Source organism: Symphalangus syndactylus, chromosome 12, assembly GCF_028878055.3.
Source record: "Symphalangus syndactylus isolate Jambi chromosome 12, NHGRI_mSymSyn1-v2.1_pri, whole genome shotgun sequence".
In the NCBI taxonomy this organism is placed as follows: domain Eukaryota; kingdom Metazoa; phylum Chordata; class Mammalia; order Primates; family Hylobatidae; genus Symphalangus; species Symphalangus syndactylus.
This window is the reverse complement of record NC_072441.2, coordinates 102504459-102524945: the sequence shown is the minus strand read 5'-3', so window position 1 is coordinate 102524945 and position 20487 is coordinate 102504459. Positions and strand designations below refer to the sequence as shown.

The window sequence follows — 20487 nt, the reverse complement described above, 5'->3', positions numbered from 1 at the left end:
GAAAAAGCCCTAATCCATAGGGGGGAAATGGAAGAAAAGAAAACCAAAATCAACAGTCATTATCATCACACCTAATTATATTTGGGTAAGAGAACTATGCGTAATTTAGTCTCTTTTTTATCATTTTAAACATTCCCTAAATTTCCTTTATGAGCAACTATTTCTTTGACAATTAAAAATAAAAATAACTAAAATGAATGAGGAGGAAAAAAAGGAAGTTAATTATGAGGAAGGGATGAGATTAGAAACATTTGAGATAAGTTAATAGTGATTTGCTATAACTCACCTTTTACAACATTGTCAGAAATTAAAAGGTGCCAATTACGGAAGGGCAAGCTGGTGGGCATATAAAAAAGTGGAAACAATACCTTGTCACTCAAATTATCTCTATAAGAAATCCCTGAGGTCTTTTCTTAAGACCCTTCAGTCCGTTGACTGTTCTGAAAAAGGCAGAAGGACCTAATGATTCTCTGAAATCTTTCTCTCAAAATCAAACTAATGGAAACCTAACCATTTACAATCTTTTAATACACAATTTTACCTAAAATTATTCTATTCATTTGTTTGGGAAAACATACAATAAACATTATTAAGGTATTCACTCTGACTATATGGGTTCTAATGATGGCTCTACTATCTCAGTGACTTTAAACAGTACTGAAAGCATAAAAGCACATACAGTCAGTCCTCCATATTCATAAGTTTCACATCCATCGATTCAACCAACCACTGCTTGAAAATACTCAGGGGAAAAAAAATGGATGGCTGCATCTGTTTTCAACACATACAGACTTGTACATGTACTTGAAATGTATTTGTACATTTCTTGTCACTATTCCCTAAACAATACAACTAATTATATTGCATTTACATTGTATTAGATATTGTAAGTAACTCAGAGATAATTTAAAGTATATGGGAGGGTGTGTGTAGGTTATAGTATGCTATTTTATAAAAGGGACTTGAGCATCTGTGGATTTTGGTATCCTTGGGGCATCCTGGAACCAATCCCACACAGATAATGAGGGACAACTGTGTAAGTGTTTCCTTTTATTCTAACAGACTCCGTGAACTGTATTTTTAACAAAACCATCAAGATCATTTATTCGTTTTCTTACTGATTTACTAAACTTGAAGAAAACCAAAACTTCCCAATGGATTATTAATAGTTTAAAACACTAGTACTGCCAAGGCAAATATTATTAAATAATGTATCAAATACCTGTGATTAGCTGAATCATCAAGATTTTTCAAACCGCTTAATTTTGTGTAAATATAAATTGTGGCTCTTTAAAATTGCTTTGTATTTTCATTCATTAGTTGACAATGACAAAAAACATAAAACTCCTAGCACTGCAATACATCTTAGCTAAGTGTATGACTATAACCATTTATTTTCTAACTTATATATTACCAAGAGCCTATTAATAATGTCATAGATTGGTGCTGAATTATAAATTTTCTTAAGTCATATATGTTTTAGAGTTGCATGTAAATTTAACTCTTATACAGCTAGATCTTCTGTTTTTTAGTTTTTTGTTTTACTGCCTATTGGAGTACTACAAAAGAGGCATGCTTACTTATAAGTAAATCAACTCTTTTAGACTATGAGATTATCATTTATTGATGAGAAGTTTAACAAATGCTTCTGAAGTTTGAAGACTACATCCAATGTTAATTATTACTGACTCCATGCTTAAAAGTAAAATACGATTATGCCATATTAGTAGTTAAATAAAGAAACTAGACACTAAGTTTGATATGCAAAGAACTTTACCTGAGTAGGAAAAATCTAAATATAAGTAATGTAGATTAACTATATAATAGTAAGAACTAATTAGAAAAAGTAGATTTGTGTTTCATTTACAGACAGGTATATAGTTGACAAACCACTGGAATCATAGAGGAGGAATCAATATCTAGGTCCTTACTCATATGCTAGAAATTTTCCTGATGCCTGACTGAATCAGGTTGAAATCACTCCTTCGTATGAGATCCTTTAGCAAACATAAAAGCACAACATTCTATTGTGAGTAGCATACAAAGGGCATTATAATGTCTCATACCAGGCGTCAGCAAATTTTTTTCTGTAAACAGCCAGGCAGTAAATACTTAGGTTTTGTAGAACATAACATCTCCATGACAACTACTCTCTACCATTGTAGCACAAAAGCACCCATGGGTAATACATAAATGAATGAGTGCTGCTATGGTCCAGTGAAATTATATCTACAATAGTCAGTGGACTGTAATTTGTCAGCTCCTATCTTGCCCTATAGTTATCCATATAAAGTCCATATAGCCCCTTGTAGTCTAAGTGCTCTTGGAGAACTGAAAATCTGTTTTACTTAGAAACCTCCTTATCTTACACAGAATTAAGAAGAGTCCCTAGCACACAATAGCAACCTGATAAATACTTCAATGAAAGAATGAGTGATTCTATTATTCAAAAAATATTAGGCCTACATCTTATGATTAACTTAATTGACAGAGAAGTTAAAACCTGCCTGTCATAATAGCCTGCATATGGTGACATTCACTTGTAATCACGAGACAAATATTAGGAAAACAACTCTAGAAAAAGTGGTCTAAGAAGATGCCTAATGCCAGGCATGGTGGCTCACACCTGTAGTCCCATCACTGGAAGACCAGGGCAGGTGGATCATGTGAGTTCAGGAGTTTGAGACCAGCCTGGCCAACATGGTCAAACCCTGTCTCTACTACAAATACAAAAATTAGCTGCGCATGGTGGCACACACCTGTAGTCTCAGCTACTTGGGAGGCTGAGGCAGGAGAATCACTTGAACCCGGGAGGTGGACATTGCAGTGTGCCAAGATCACTCCACTGCCTGGGTGACACTCTGGTGATCACTCTCCAGCCTGGGTGACAAAGCAAGACTCCATCTCAAAAAAAAAAAAAAAAAAAAAAAAAAAGAAGATGATGCCTGAGTTGGTAGAACATGTCCTATGTGCAATCCCTCAAGCTACTTCTACCCATGTTAATATTCTTGTCCCAATCTCAAAGCTTATAATTTATACCTAAAGTGATGATTTTACTCTAATCAGATATAATCCACATAAAGAATATTTTCTTTTTCTTATACTGCATTCCAAAGTTATTGTGTATTCTCCCCACAACACTTTTGTACTAATCTCAACATTGAACATTTCCTCTCCTTTCACTTTAATAACTTCTCAAATATCCTGTGGTATCCTTTAGAACTATAGCATCCAAACACATGGCTAAATATTGAAGCCAATTCATATTCTAAAATGCATTAATCCCTCTAATGCTACAATGTACTGCATAGTTCCTATGACTTTTCTGCAATCTCTCCCTCAAATTCTAGAAATTCATTTTCCTGCTTATTGGAGTCACACAATTCAATGAGTTACTCTTAAGAGTCCAGGAATATTATAGAACCACAATTTATGCCCTTAACATAGCATAATCAATAAATATTTATTGACCTAATTTATTGATTTGAAATGCAAAAATATCTGGTTAATTCAGATTAAAATCCAAATTTGGACTCTGCAATGATTCATCCTACAAACTCTTTAAATGAGTGGCATAAATTGTTATGGAAATTTTACATATTTAAGAGAATAAACTTTTCAAATAACTCAGTGGAACTCATTTTTATTCAACTGATACAGACACTAGAAATGACTTAAAGAAAGATTTCCTCTAAGGACACTTACAAGGCAATTTTGTATTTGCCTAATTTGAGTTCCTTTAATTTTTCTGTAACTATATTTATTTCATTGAAATAAAACTGAATTACTTATTTAAAAGGTTTTATTTAATATATCACTAATTCAAACTAATCACTGATTTCCTGACTGATATTTTACAGATTACAAACATACAAAAGCACTATAGCCTGAAACGTCAAAATCTTGTCCATCATAATGATTGAGAAAAATCCAACCTATGATGACTCAACAACATGGCAAATCTATTACAAAAAAATTCAAAACATAAAGTACATGACTATGAAATTAGTACTTTCCAAAAGTAGGTACATGAATATAATGTGATTTTGATGTCTTCATCATTAAGGTTATAGTTTTTAGAATACACAGCAAACACTGTTCAATTTATTCTACATATCTCAATATATTCAGTAGATGACTGCTGTGTTTTCAAAAGGAGAGGTAAATTTTTTATTACCCTCTATAGATAAAAAAACTGTTTAAAGAAATATTAAAACACTGATCAAGGCTGATAATACATCTTATTAAAAATTTCTATGATCTCAAAAATCACACCTCTAACATAAAGTTAACTTTAAAATAATTTTTCCTATGTCACGAATGAAAAGAAAAAATTTCACTTAGAATTTCTTCTATATCAAATAAGTAAGTCTTCATTTTCTTCTCAAGAAAGAAATATCAGGTCACTCTATTACCAGCCATCTATAAATACATTATTCAAGAACTTTATCACAGGCAATATTATTGTCGCACAAGACATGTGGTCAGTAGTATCTTTGTCAAACGACATGATCTTGTTAGGGTCACTTAAAAATCTTATCTCAGATTCCTATATGTGAAATGAGATAGTGTTTACTCACAGAAGCTTTTAGAATAGACCTCGTTAATAATGTCAAGAGCATTACATATGTTCAAAAGCATTATAAGTGTTTCCAAATTTCAACTTGCAGTGTTTTCCAATAATTTCTTACCAATTTAGCATTTTTAATTATAAAATTCCTGAAAAAGTAAATGAATAATTGTGAAGAGGTTATTTGTGTAAAAATATGCCATCTACTAATAATTATATTAAACTTAGAATTCTATTAAGAACATAAGTGAACATCTTAAAGCTATAGTTTACAGAGTATGTACATAAACATTCTTTGTGTCATGTATAATCTCAGACAAAATTACTGCACATCTCTTGCTACAGTCCACATTTTATCCAAAAATAAATTTAAAAATCTAAAGAACAGGTCATACAACTCTGTACCTTGTTTGTGCTTTGCAATTAAAATAATTGAATTTATAATAAATATTTTGCCATTTTTAACTGGCATCAACCTTACTTACAATTGCTTAAGTAGAAAATAAAATAAAACTGGGGTCAAATGTTTAAGTCAATGATAGGTATTTCTTTTGTATAAAGTATCATTTTTGGAAGTTTTCAAAATTTTGCAAATTATTTTCATTTCATGAATTCTACTATTATGTACTATGTTTCTTGATATTTATCACCTTAAACCTTAGAATTTTAGAATCTCAAAAACTAATTTGGCTCCATTTACTATAATGAAGGTGATATGTGCCTTTCATGTTAAATATTTATCAGACATAACAGACTCCTGCTAAATTTATTACTGTTATTTTCTTCACCTTTGTAGAAAGTCATATATAAAAGCAGAATAAAAGTTACCATTAAAAAGCATAAATATGTTCTTTGGAGAATTCTGCCTATGTAGGAAATGCAGGTAATGTACCAGCTGGAGCCTATTTCCTAATGCAGGGCCATCTTTTTGTTGTTTAAAGATGTGAAAAATGCAGAAAGGTGCCATCAATGATGCATTTAAAAATCCTACAGTGGGCCGGGGCAGTCGCTCATGCCTGTCATCCCAGCACTTTGGAAGGCTGAGGTGGGTAGAACACGAGGAGGTCAGGAGATCGAGACCATCCTGACTAACAAGGTGGAACCTCGTCTCTACTAAAAATACAAAAAATTAGCTGGGAGTGGTGGCGGGCGCCTGTAGTCCCAGCTACTCGGGAGGCTGGGACAGGAGAACGGCGTGAACCTGGGAGGCGAGCTTGCAGTGAGTGGAGATAGCACCACTGCACTCCAGCTTGGGCAACAGAGCGAGACTCTGTCTCAAAAAAAAAAAAAAAAAAATCCTACAGTGATTGAGATCCATTTCAGATCCATCAAGTAATACCTCAAACTGTTTACATTAAAGCAAAAATAAGTCAAGAACATCTACTATTGCAAGTAGAAGGTTGTCAAGTTTATCGGAAAAATCTACCTGAAATAATAATAATGACAGAACTCAGAAAAACTATATAACTTATCTTTATAAGACAATATTGAGACATTATTGGATAGTGTTATTTGTAGTATCAACATAAGCTGTTTTGTGAAATGTTAAAATATTTTTTAAATATTCAGCATTCTTCTTTTTTTTTTTTTTTTTTTTTTTTGAAATGGAGCCTCACTCTGTCACCAGGCTGGAGTGCAGTGGTGCGATCTCGGCTCACTGCAACCTCCACCTCCCGGGTTCAAGCAATTCTCCTGCCTCAGCCTCCCGAGTGGCTGGGACTACAGGTGCACATCATCATACCCAGCTAATTTTTGTATTTTTAGTAGAGATGGGATTTCACCATTTTGGCCAGGATGGCTTTGATCTCCTGACCTCGTGATCTGCCCACCTTGGCCTCCCAAAGTGCTGGGATTACAGGTGTGAGCCATTGCACCCAGCCTTCAGCATTCTTTTTAACCAAATATTAATTTTCCTGATTATAAAAGAAATTTTTACCAATGCTCATTGTAAAAAATTAAAACAAAATAGTCATGAAGAAAAACCTTAATTCCATCATGTTAATATTTTAAAAAAACACTTTCACTATTGAAAACAGTTATAAGTATTTTAAAATACAGAGCAAGACTAGCACTGAATCAAACTTCCATTTATGAGAAATCATGAAATGGGAACTGTTTTCTCTATTCTAGCCATTTTGTTTTCCTCAATATCTATGTATTTGGTTACAGGATTACCACTTTCTACATATCCCCCTTAGCCTAAAATAAAATTAATTTCTGCTCAAGGAAAAGAGAATCTTTTGGAACCTACACGTCAGAGTATAGCACTGACTCAGTAACACATACATGCTCCTATGCACCAAAATGGCCCTACCTACACATACATCATGCTATCTATGCTCAGAATGTTACACCAGCAGATTTCTCACATCTAAATCTTTTTTATCTACTTATTATGTAATTGTATCTTTTTCACATCTAATGATTACCTTCTAGCGTGGGGAGAAAAAGAGGAAAGGTCCTTTAAGGCAACTTCATTTATCTTTAAATTCACATAATTTATGTTATCTACGGAGCAAATCAGCTTATTAATCATTGTTTCTCCCAAGAAATAGATATATGACAAAATACTTCAAATCCCATTTTAATAAATGAGGAAAATTAAAGTGCAAAGACAAATGACAAGACATCCCTGGACAATCCTTCCTATTATTACTTCCCTAATGAGAATAAAATGTTTAAGCATATTTAGTTTAATAAAGTAAGAGGTAAGTTAATCTCAGAATCATGTCTGACTGTCTCATCTCAACATCTGCTTGCTGGATATCTTTAATCTCAAATGATGTCTTCATGAATAACTATTCCTGGGAAACGAGCTTTCAGAAATATACTTGAAATATCTGAGTTTAACCCCAAAATTTGAGTTTAAATAGATTTGCAAAAAGAAATGCTATCTTAGAAAACCCTAATGCTCAATGGTTTATTTCTGTTTGAATTGGGATTAGTGACCTTTAAGTTGTGATGTTAATAAATATGGCACCCACAAAGATAATAAAACAGCAGCTACCGGCCGGGTGCAGTGGCTCACACCTGTAATCCCAGCACTTCAGGAGGCCAAGGCGGGCAGATCACGAGGTCAGGAGATCAAGACCATCCTGGCTAACACGGCAAAACCCCGGCTCTACTAAAAATACAAAAAATTAGCCGGACGTGGTGGCAGCTGCCTGTAGTCCCAGCTACTCGGGAGGCTGAGGCAGGAGAATGACATGAACCCAGGAGGTGGAGCTTGCAGTGAGCCGAGATAGTGCCACTGCACTCCAGCCTGAGTGACAGAGCAAGACTCCACCTCAAAACAAACAAACAAAAACAGCAGCTACCATATTACGAACATTTTTTATGTGCCAGGAGCTATGCTGGGCACACAGACTACAAAATTTCATTTAGTCCTCAAATTCAGCTGAACAGGGAGCTACAAGTCTCTGACTTAATATTTTTTAATCAATGCCAAAACTAAGGTTTTAGAGCATTTCGTATCTTACCTAAGGCCAAGCAGTTTACGAGGGCCTGGATCTCAGCCCAAGTTTCATATACTAACAGTGTAAATTATGAAGCTTTCCAACACTCTATAACTCTAGAAACAACTATGCAAATAATAGAACCCTTAGGAAAGAGAATACAGAATGCATTGTTTTTTGGCTGTCTTTTATAGCGAAACTGGATAATTACCACAAAATATAATATAATGATGAGAAAAATGATTATGCTTCCTATTCTTAAAACATATTATCTAAAAAGAGGTTTCAAAATAAGGATTAGCTTATTATATAAACACATTAAAATATGACAAAAGGAAGTTAAGTGGTTTGCCCTAGAGTTGTGTATAAAATACTATAGTAAATAAAACTAAACTTAGAATTTGCCTCATTCAGCCTCTTTCAGCCTATGATAAAGCCTTTCTTTTCTACTCTTCCTCTTCAAAACAATTTTTTTCCAAAAAGAAATTGATAGAGATTTCAAAAAGGTATTCAAGGGAAATAACAAAAGTAAACCAAAGTAATATCAACAATTTCAGTTTCATTACAGACTAAACTGGTAAGTTTGAGCTTATCAGATTGCTGTTTTAATAAAAGAAACTTGTAAGATCAAAGAAAAAGACATCACAAGAAAAGAACTCAAGCAAAAGTCTTACGATGAGAAAAAAATAAATAAAACTCAGAGAAATACTGTAAGGAAAAGGTACAGACAGAGGTATAAAAATTTAAAGGCTTTTGAAGTGAAAGCAGTGCAGCCTACTGGTGAAGCAGACAGGCTTTGGCCCAGGCCTACTGGATGGGCGGGAACCTCTGCCATTGACTAGTTAACTGACGAATAATCATTTTTCTTTCGTTTCCTTATCTCTGGAGTGGAAATAATAACTATTATCTCAAAAGGTTGTAGTGAGGATTAAAGGTATAACACATGTAAAACTGAACAGTGAGCCTGGCATATAACTGTTATTAATTACTATGGGGAAAACCCAGAAGGGGAAAATGCAGTAAGCATGGCCTCAGGCTTTCTGTACACAGAATCCACTGGGTCCTTTCTAACTATATTTATACCTCAAAGAAATAAAAATACGATTCCCAAATAATACGTATAATTTTGAAGTCTTATATGTGATATCTGAAATGTTAGCAGTACATTTCCTTGAACTTTGTTTTTCTTGAACTAGTCTGAATTTAAAAGGCACATTTAAACCAAGATGCCACTGGCAAACAGGCGACAAGAATAAATACAAACCCAAGCTACAGAAGTATAAAACAATTAGATTTTGATTCCCAAAAAAGTAAACTCTTGTCCTAAGCATTTTATTAAACTGAGGCGAAGTCTCATTTTGATATATAGAATATTATTTTATTCTTTATTTTAAATCTTTCTTACATGTTTAAAAATATACAGGGGTTCAGAACAACCTCAATAAAATGACAACATTTCTACTAAAAGACTTTTGAAGCCAAACCACCAGGGTGCAAACATGGTTGGCTTCTAATTTGAAGAGTCATAGGCACATTTTATTAAATGCATTTCATAAAACAAAGAAATCAAAAATGCTGAGAAGAAAAATACTCAGTAGTTTGATATAAATTTTAAAATATCTTTCAGGCAAGAAACTTATGGTAAAAAAGTAATATTTAGATGTTTTACTGCCCATACCTGCTTCACTAATTCCCCAAATGCTACTTTGCTACATCTAAACCCCTGACAATTTATCACACAATCCCATGTAGCGCGCAAAAAAATAAGTTGATCTCTGCATTTGAAAACAGATCATTACAAAAGAAAATACTGTCAGCTCTTATCTGTATTTGATAATTAAGTATATTATATTCTCAGCAGCACTAAAAATGCAGCTTTGTCTAATATAAATATCTAAATAACAATTACACAAAAGTATTTCTCTCTTAAAATAAGTTTTTGTATATATTTTTTCCAATGTTGACAACTTAAACAACATTGATCTATATATTTTGCTAAGAAAACATTAGGCACAGATAACATAATTTATATTTTCTTTGCTGTTGAAAATATAGTATGTGCAAACGCATATCACACAAATGACTAACTGGTGGACACAACAGTAAACTATTGTAGACCTAACACAAAAAAGATTCATGTTTTATTTTATTTACTTATTTTTAAAAAGGGCATTCTAAGAACCCTTACGAGTAATACCTCACTGCTGGGTGAGTACCCTGCATCTGCATTACAATTACTAGTGGGTTTTCTTAAAGAAAAACAAAGCTTTACTATAGCAAAAAAAGACATCACTTTTAAGCACATGAACTAATTTAAAAGGAACCAGATAAAAATGTTTCCAAAAGCCATTAAAAATATTTAATAAGCTACCAGATTGCTTTGCTGGAAGAAATACATTATTTAACATTATGGATGCTCTATACAGTAGATTCTTTCAATAGCTAAGACACTTCTAAAGTAAGGTACCAATGGATGCAGATCAAGAAAAAGAGACAAAAAAAGCAGGAGACTGTTAGGAAACCGGGGAAAAGCAAATGTCATTTTACCCAGAAGAAACAAAAATACTGTTTCTATTTGTTTGTAGCAGAAAAATTGTGCTGCAGAGAAGATTATAAAAACGCAAGCAAAGGGGTTGTTTGGCAAATAATAAAATGCAATGCTTACTGTGCATCCTCCATGAAGAGATCACCTATGGATTATAGATTAGTGTGATTAAAGGTACACTTTGATGCAAAAGATTATACTTTGCCACATATATAATATGTAGCACTTTTCTACAAAGGGCAGTTTATGTAAGTAATAACTTCCACAAAGAGTGAGAGAAACATGGACAAAATGAGAAAGACAGAGGCAGGGTACAGTCAGACAGAAAGACAGAAACGCCGAGCCGAGGGGCTTGCTCATGTCCTGCAGAAGATTTGAGATATTCTTTTTTATCTCAGTGCTTAATTTTTCCTGTTACTGCACACTAATACTCACATGCTATAATTATTTCATGAGATAACCCTCTATACATCCTTCCCTTTAGTTTCTTCCATGAAAAAGAAAAAAAAAAGAGAAACTTTTAGTCTCATACTTCATTTTATAGTCAACTATTCAAGTAAATATTTCTCTGATGGCAAATTTCCAGATGAATCTAGAATATGATCCAAAACCACTGTCAGATTACATTTGATTTACTATGTAGCTCTCTTCAAATGGAGCAAGAATTAGCCCGTTTCCTAGGTTTGGGTTCTTGTGCTTCCTGATCCTTCACACACATACAGGATGTGCACATTGTCTCAGACAGTCTTCGGAGGCCTAGCCGGAAAACACTGTTGGAGAGGCTGTATATTACACAGTTACAAAAACTATTACTTATTGCAAGCCAGGTTGTTAAGAAGGACAGAGTTGGATTGTCCAAGACCCGGGAGCTTTCCAGAAGAAAGTAAATTATATAGGGGAGCCACAGCATATAAAATACACTGGTTATCCTAAACAAAACCATGGCGTAGCGACGGTCAGGGCTGTGTCCAGTCTCTCTGGAAGAATCTACCTCATGACTAGGGAATCGGGCTCTTCGGTCATTTATCTCTTTGGTGTGCTGACGGCAAATTTTGAAAATGTGGAAGTAAGTGAAGCAGACAACAAAGGCAGCAGGAGCATAAAGTAAACAAACAATAAAGCCAGTAAAATAGGCACTGGTGAGCCAAGAGGTGGCACACCATTCAAAAATGTCACCATGGTAACCAGGTTTCCCCCAGCCAAAAAAGGAAGGCAAGAAAATTAAGCAGGAGTAGATCCAGATCAAAATAATGCAAATTCTCAAGCGACAAGGGGTGACCAGTTGATTGTAGGAAAGAGGCTTGGTTATTGCAAGATAACGATCCACACTGATGCAAGCAAGACATGCCATAGAAACACTTTTTAGAACTGAGATGATATATCCAAAAACCTGGCAAGTCAATGACTCGTGGACACCTGTGGAGTAGTGGAGAAGTGAGAGAGTAGGAACCAAGCAGCTAACTCCAACGAAAAGATCAGCATATGCCATCGTCTGAATGAAATAGCTGGTAGTATAATGATGTAACAGTGGAGCACAATGAAAGACAAAGATAACTGTTAGATTCCCAGCAATGATCAGAAATGTCAGCAACACAATAACCACTGTCTCGAAGATGCAGACATCCACCACACTGTAGTGGCCAAATCCAAGTGGGCAGGAGTGACGCTCGGACACATTCACAATGCCACTGCTCATGTTCAGGATCCTCCATTCAGTCCACCTGGATTCATTCATGGCTTGGAAATTTAAAGATACCTGCAGACTTGGCTACAGCAAGCAGGTGCCCTGCCCAGCATCTGTTAAACACCGCACATGAGTGTTTCAGAACCTGCTTCAGTAGACAGTGTCAGTGCTTCTGTCACAGCTGAGAGTCCCAGAGAGTGCTCAAGTCTCTTCATCAGCCTCAGTTCAGCAGTGACACACCTCAGCTTTCGGGCGGGGGGTGGGGGGGGGACGGTAAGAGGTGGAGAGAAGGGGGTAAGCTAGAAAGGAGGTGAAAAGAGGTCACTAATTAGTTTCCTCTGGTGCCCTCAAAGAACTTTTTGCAGACATAAGGCACTTCTAGAGAAAATAGACTTCTTATTATCTTGCACTATGAAAAATTAAATCTGTAAAAAGAAAAAAAAATAAATTGCCAAAGGAAGAAAAGCTTCTGTGGGCTGTTCTCCTAAGTGAGGCAGTTTCTTAGGGAGCAACTGGAAAGAATGAGAAAAGAAAAACTCCGAAACTGTCTCAGGCTTCCTGCTTTATCTATGATGAAAAATGCATTCATATTTTAGATTTTAAATAATTTAAGAACTCAAATTTGGTTGAAAAGCTAAGAAAAAGTTCATTGTGACAAAGAGTGTCTTTGGGCTTAGTTCAGGGATTGATGTTGGGAGGGTCAAATTTATAACCTATTTCTCATTTTTCTAAAATCTAAGAAAAACAACTCTATCAAAGTTAATTTGAAAAGATTCATCTCTACATGGGCAGAATAGAGGTAACAAACAGACTCTAGATTGCCCTATAACTCTCATGAGAAAAAAGTATTTTCCAATAGAAAAGATAATATACAATTAATTAATGAATTAACACCTGGCAAAATATAATAAACTTCTGAAGTTTTAATTCTGCATGCATTTTTAAAGCATTTAGATGAAAGCAGTTTTAGTCTATTACAGTTACTGGTGGTACTAACAGCAACGTAACTTATACCTCTTCCTTTTCAAAATGAAATTATTTTTGCTATTAGTTTGGTATCTATAACTTAAAATAACGTTTATTATTTTATATACCACCTTCCTTATAATGGAGCATAATAAAATATATAGCTCACAGTTATTTCTCACCTTTGCAACTGTACACCCACATCTCATATATATGTAAATATAAAGTTAGACAATAAAACTTTCCAATATACTCTGAGCTTATTTGACCAGAAATGCTGCCATTATTTATTACTTAGGTATTTCTAATAGGCTTCATATTCTATTTTGCTATACCTTTTCTATTTTCAGTAGATGATTTAACACATTAAATCATTACTTCAACTATATCTTCTGAAAGTGGAAAATTACCTTGTTTATTACATTTGCAGTTATGTAGCAGCCATATGTTAAAAAATGCCTCTTCTATTTCTGTATTCTATTTTGAGCAAGTGCTCAATTAACACAGGGGCCATTAGGTTGGTTGCAAGATAGTCTTATTTTAAAATACCTCTAAAGTATCAAGATGAGTTTAAATCCTAGAGTTTGAAATATTGCAAGGCTGCCAGGATAGAATCCATCCAAAATGCTTCCAAGGTCATTTTGATATCAGGTTAACATTTGCCAAAGTATTTTTTAAAAGTGAAGTCATTTCAGAGAGTCTCTTGTCATTGTTATCCTATCTTTTGAAGAAATAACATGCATTAGAAATAACATTTCCTCCAGGAACAATGCAGCAGCTTAACAGAAAGCATTCTTCTGAAAGTTATTTTCTGGTGCACCACCAAGTCATTCAGGCAAGTCCTTCTTCTGTTATAATAGCCATAGGATATTTCTTCTTGTACATTCCTAGTTTCACTTATCACAAAATAGTTCTCTTGTTATAGGAATAAGGTAATGCTTCTCACCTACATTCACTCTTATCAGCTGCTAGGCTGGGCTGCTTGATTCAGAAGTCCGATTTACTGTGATGCAGCTACAAGGATGCTGTCAGTATATTCTTCACAATCTCTCAGCATCAATGCCTCCACCTGAGCCCAAGCCCTCCTCCTCCTCCTCCTCATCCTGGGCTGATGCAGAAAAACTCACCATCAGAAAGGTGACTCGGCCCTCCTGCCCCAATCAACAGCACAGCCAATGGCTACTGCAGCTGAAACTGTCACTAGGTAACAGTTGCCAGGCACATGCAGGCTTATAGACTTACTCGGCAAGCTCCGATCAAGACTGACAAAAGAAGACAATGGAACTGACCGATCTTTATAATATATTAAGGCATTTATGAACTTCTCAAGGTATTCTCCTTATAGCATTTGAAAAGATTATTTCCTATGGACAGCACAGAAAAAATAAACTGCCATACTCCTGTAAACCCTGTAAAGAAACTACTACAAGGTACTATGACACTAAAAAGTCAGCAGTAATCTAATGCTCATTGGCAGAAAAAACTTATTAATTATTAAAAATCTGCCAAGTCTTCATGAACTAAAGTGATATGACTACTAACTTCTCTCTAAAATACATAGTTATATTTTAATTAACAGAACTTAGAAATCATTTACTAATCTCTCCAATCCCCACCACCCCCACAAAAAATTCCTGAGTTTGATGTATTTAACTGTACAAACAAAGCAATAGAACTAACACTACTGTACCAAAATCTATTCAGGGCAATACTGAAGGTCAAATATGATCTCAAAAGAGCATAGAAATTAGAATAAATAGAAACATTGCTTATCCACTTTTTATCCTAGTATGAAAAAAAGGTCAAATGGTCAAAGAAATTTGTTCTAAGTGCTTGAGCTACACATACCTAAATTAGAACAATGCAAATTAATTTAATCAAATATTTGATGGACATTAAAAACATTTCTGATTATTTTGACTTACTACAAACAAACATCCACTATTTTAAACTTCTTATGGGATCAGAACTTTTCTTAAAAGTGACTTAGAACTAATTTACAAATTATGTCAGAATTAAAATACACCAGGAAAATTAAGATAAAATGGAAGATAACTAACATTTGTTGAGTACTTTCTATATGCCAAGCATTGTGCTGTGTGCATTATATACTTTTCCTTTATAAAAATCTTAAAACTCTACGAAGTAGGTATTATCATGATCATTTTCAAAATGAAGAAAGCAGATACTAGAGATAGTAAGTATAACTTGCCTATAATTACAGACTTGTGAAAATGGGACTGAAATAGGTTATTATTATTCTTAAGGCTAAAAATCGCAAATCAAAACCACAATGAGATACCATCTCACACCAGTCAGAATGGTTATTAAAAAGTGAAAAAATTACAGATGTTGGCAAGGTGGTGGAAAAAAGGGAACACTTATACAATGCTGGTAGGAATGTAAATTAGTTCAGCCACTGTGAAATGCAGTTTGACGATGTCTCAAAAATACAAAACGGAACTTCCATTCAACCCAAAAGAATAGAAATCATTCTACCAAAAAGATACATGCAGTCATATGTTCACTGCAGCGCTATTCACAATAGCAAACACATGGATCAATCCAGATGCCTATCAACAATGGACTGAATAAAGAAAACATGGTACATATACACCATGAAGTACTATGCAGCCATAAAAAGAACAAAATCATGTCCTTTGCAGCAACACAGATGCAGCTAGAGGCCATTATCTTAAGCAAATTAATGCAAAAACAGAAAACCAAATACTGCATATTCTCGCTTATAAGTGGGAGCTAAACACTGAGTACACATGGACACAAAGAGGAGAACAATAGACACTGGGCCTGACTCCACAGGGAAGGTGGAGGGTGAGAGGACTGAAAAACTACCTACTAGGTACTACGCTCACTATGCTTACTACCTGGGTGATGAAATCATTTGTATACAATTTACCCATGTAACAAACCTGTACATGTACTCCCTGAACCATAAATAAGCAAAAATACAAGAATCAAACAAATAAAAACCCCACTCTCTTCTTTCTTCTGATGGCTGCTGGTCAGAAAATGTCTTAGAATAATTTCAGATTTTATAAAAATGATTACTAGCATATCAAGTATCTTACTGCAATGGAAAAAAACTAAAAATCACAAGAGGAGCTTTGGAAACTGTGCAAATACATGGAAATTGAACAATATGCTCTTGAATGACCAATGGGTCAATGAAGAAATTAAGAGAAGAATTTTAAAAGTTCTTAAACAAATAAAAATGGAAACACAACATACCAACACCTATGAGATGCAGCAAAAGCAATAATAACACAGAAACTTATAGAAATAAATGCCTAACCAAAGAAGTAGAAAGACTTCTAATAAATAACCTAATGATACACCTCAAAAAACTATAAAAGCAAGAACAAACCAACCCAAAATTAGTAGAATGAAAGGAATAATAAAGAGCAGGGCAGAAGTTGAGATCTAAAAAACATAAAAAGATCAACAAAACAAAAACTCGATTTTTTGAAAAGATAAACAAAATCAACAAACCCTTAGCTAGACTAAGCAAAAAAGAAAGCAGACTCAAATAAATAAAATCGAAGATGAAAAAAAGACATTACAATTGACTCCATGGAAATACAAAGAATCATTGGAGACTATTGTGAAAAATATATATGCCAACAAACTGGAAAACCTAGAAAAAATGGCTAAATTCCTGGACACATACAATCTACCAAGATTGAACCACGAAGAAACAGAAAATCTGAACAGACTAATAATGAGTAAAGAGATTGAAGCAATAATAAAAAGTCTCCCATCAAAGACATGCCCAGAACTTGATGGCTTCACTGCTGAATTCTGTCAAACACTTAAAGAAGAACTAATATCAACTCTACTAAAACTATTCTTAAAAAGTTAAGAGGAGGGAATATTTCCAAACTCATTCTATGAGGCCAGCATTATCTTGATACCAAAAGCAGAGATGGACACATACAACAAAAAAAATTATAGGAGGCGAATATCCCTGAGAAACATAGACTCAAAAATCCTTAACAAAATACTAGCAAACCAAACAACACATTAAAAAGATATGCCATGTTCATGGATTGGAAGAATTAATATTGTTAAAAGGACAATATCACCCAAAGCAACATACAGATTTAATGCATTCCCTTTCAAAATAACAATGACACTCAAATAAATAGAAAAAAAAACCCTAAAATTCATATGGAACTACAAAAGACGCTGAATAGCTAAGGCAATCCTAAGAAAAAAGAACAAAGCTAGAGGCACCCCTCTACCTGACTCCAAATATACTACAAAGTTATAGTAACCAAAACAGCATGATATTGGCATAAAAACACATAGACCAATGGAACAGAACAGAGAACCCAGAATAAATCTACACATTTATAGTCAACCTAAATTCAGGAAAGGCACCAAGAAAATACACTGTTGAAAAGACAGTGTCTTCCATCAATGCTGCTGGAAAAACTGGATATCGATATGCAGAAAAATAAAACTAGACTCCTATCTCTCACCATATACAAAAATCCAGTTAAAGTTGATTAAAAACTTAAAGGTAAGACCTGAAACTATGCAGCTAATACAAGAAAACACTGGGGAAATGCTTCAGGACATTGGTTTTGGCAAAGACTATTTGAGTAAGACCTCAAAAGCACAGGCAACAAAACAAAAATAGACAAACAGGATGATATTAAGCTAAAAGGCTTCCGCACAGCAAAGAAAATAATCAATACAGTGAACAGGCAACCTAAAAAATGGGAAAATATTTGCAAACTACCCATCTTACAAGTGATTAATAATCAGAAAAAAACTATTAAAAAGTCAGCAAAAGATCTGAATCAACATTTCTCACAGGAGGACATACAAATTGCCAAGAGGTATATGAAATATTACTCATTTTGCATCTGGCAAACGAAATCAAAACTACAAAACTATAATGAGATACAATCTTACCTAGTTAATATGGCTATTATCAAAAAGACAAAAAGTAACAAACGCTGGTGAGGATGCAGAGAAAACAGAACACTCATACACTATTGGGGGAATGTAAAACTAAAATAGCCATTATGGAAAACAGTATGGAAGTTACTCAAAAATTTAAAAATATAACTATCATATGATCTAGCAATGCCACTGCTGGGTATATATCCAAAAGAAAGGAAATTAGCAATGTCAAACAGATAAATGCACTACCATGTTATTACAACACTATTCACAATAGCCAAGATATGGAATCAACCTAAGTGTCCATCAAGACATGAATAGGTGGGGAAAAAAAGCAATATGTATACACAATAAAATATTATTCAACTATAAAAAAGAATGAAATTCTTACATTTGCAGCAACATGACTGGAACTGGAGGACATTATATTCAGTGAAATAAACCAGGCACAGAAAGACAAATATTGCATACTCTCACTCACATGTGGGAGTTAAAAAAGTTGATCTTATCGAAGTAGTGAGTAAAATGATTGTTCTCAGAGGCTGGGAAGGGTAGGGAAAAAGGAATGAAAAGAAGCTGGATAATGGTTACAAAAATGCAGTCAAATAGAAGGAGTAAGTTCTAGTGGTTGTAGTGGGGAGATTATAGTTAACAATTTACTGTATATTTCAAAATAACTGGAAAAGAAGTTAGAATGCTACCAACACAATAAGTCATAAACGTTTGAGATGATAGATGTCCCAATTTCCCTGATTTGATCATTACACATTGTATGCATGTATCAAAATATCACATGTACCCCATATATAACTATTATGTATTATTAATTATAAAAATGATCTCTACTCCCTGGTTCTAAAATAAAAGTTGGAAAAAATTATTTCTAAAGAGTAGAAGGTCCTATTCTTTCCTCCATGTTGAACTGCCTTTCAGAGAAAACCATGTTACTGCCAAAATCTTCGGAGGTTTAGGTGAATATAGAACGGTAAGTGTATTTCTCATTACCAGAAATGAGACGTTTGTAAGATACATTAGAATAACGATTTTCAAGTGAATATTATGTTTAAGGATGAAAAGGCAATATTTAAATTTTATACGAAAGGCTAGAAAGTCCTATTTTATAGGGAAATATTTTGACTTTCAGAGATAATAGTATTAAAATGAATCAAAATCAGATATAATATTCTCTAGCACAAGAAAAATAAATATTTAAAATAAAATTATATTTGATAAATATTCATGAATGTAGATAGGTCCCACATTCCTTGTAAAGAAAAGTTAAATGCTAAGCTTTACTACCAAACCATTGAAAAAGTATAGCCATTACACATATTTGAAGCAGTTTTGAATCATAATATTTCTAAAATTAGGAAAATGGCAAAAAATATCATTCAGAAAATTTCACATACTAAATCCCTTTAGTTTGTTTCCAAAAATAATCACTGGTAGCTATTTGAATCTACAAATACTGTAAATAATCCATAATTGCACATGCTTCTAAAGGGAGATGAAAACATGAGATGAAGAGCTTCAGAAGCAGTGCCTTTGACCCACTAAGCCTCCCTCTTTCTTTCCACCAACTTAAAAAAAAAAAAAAAAGCTTCAGCAGCTCAAACAAAGTAGTTTTTTCTTTTTAGCAACTGACTGTACTAGCTACTTTTTTTTTTTTTTTTTTTTTTTTTTTTTTGAGACAGAGTTTCGATCTTGTTGCCCAGGCAGGAGTGCAATAGCACGATCTCGGCTCACTGCAACCTTCGCTTCGCCTCCCAGGTTCAAGCAATTCTCCTGCTTCAGCCTCCCAAGTAGCTGGGATTACAGGCACGCACCACCACACCTGGCTAATTTTGTATTTTTAGTAGAGATAGGGTTTCACCATGTTGGTCAAGCTGGTCTTGAACTCCTGACCTCAAGTAATCCACCCGCCTCGGTCTCCCAAAGTGCTGGGATTACAGATATGACACACCACACCTGGCTGACTGTACCAGCTTCCTTACTTTTCTTTCTTCCCATACTTTTTTCCGACAGGATTATAATATGAACACATTTATAATGTGAAGCTTTACTGACACAAGAGTACTAATATATATTTACATAGTTTCCTATATAAAGCATTCTTTGTTTTTAAATTAGGCATAATTCTCTTCATTTTCGGGGTCATTAGGTATCTTATTATTGCCATTTTTTTTTTTTACAATCATCAGCTGCCTCCTTCTGCTTTCAGCTGATGAATGCTAATCAGAAAATATCTAGGAGGAATCATTATATAGAATTACTTGTAACAGCCCAAACTGTATAACTTTATTACATGATACATCACAGGCATTTAATTTTTTAT

At 34.1% G+C, this 20487-nt stretch overlaps 2 protein-coding genes across 14 annotated transcripts in view; both read right to left on the bottom strand.

Moving 5' to 3' along the window:
* RABGAP1L (RAB GTPase activating protein 1 like) overlaps positions 1–20487 on the bottom strand; it is an 865831-nt gene that overhangs the window by 565906 nt on the left and 279438 nt on the right. The gene's annotated exons all lie outside the window — the stretch shown is intronic.
* The window catches only part of GPR52 (G protein-coupled receptor 52), a 34285-nt gene extending 13798 nt beyond the window's left edge, over positions 1–20487 (bottom strand). Inside the window, exons 1-2 of one of the 3 annotated variants that reach the window (XR_010117632.1) lie at positions 2760–20487; positions 1–440 (exon numbers count right to left, since the gene is read on the bottom strand). The exon at positions 1–440 is cut by the window's left edge and continues 13798 nt beyond it. Coding sequence is in view for 2 of the 3 variants with exons in the window: in XM_063627364.1 (XP_063483434.1) it covers positions 11220–12305 (1086 nt within the window). In the remaining variant the exon portion in view is untranslated. The other 2 variants (XM_063627364.1, XM_063627365.1) reach the window with 2 other exon arrangements.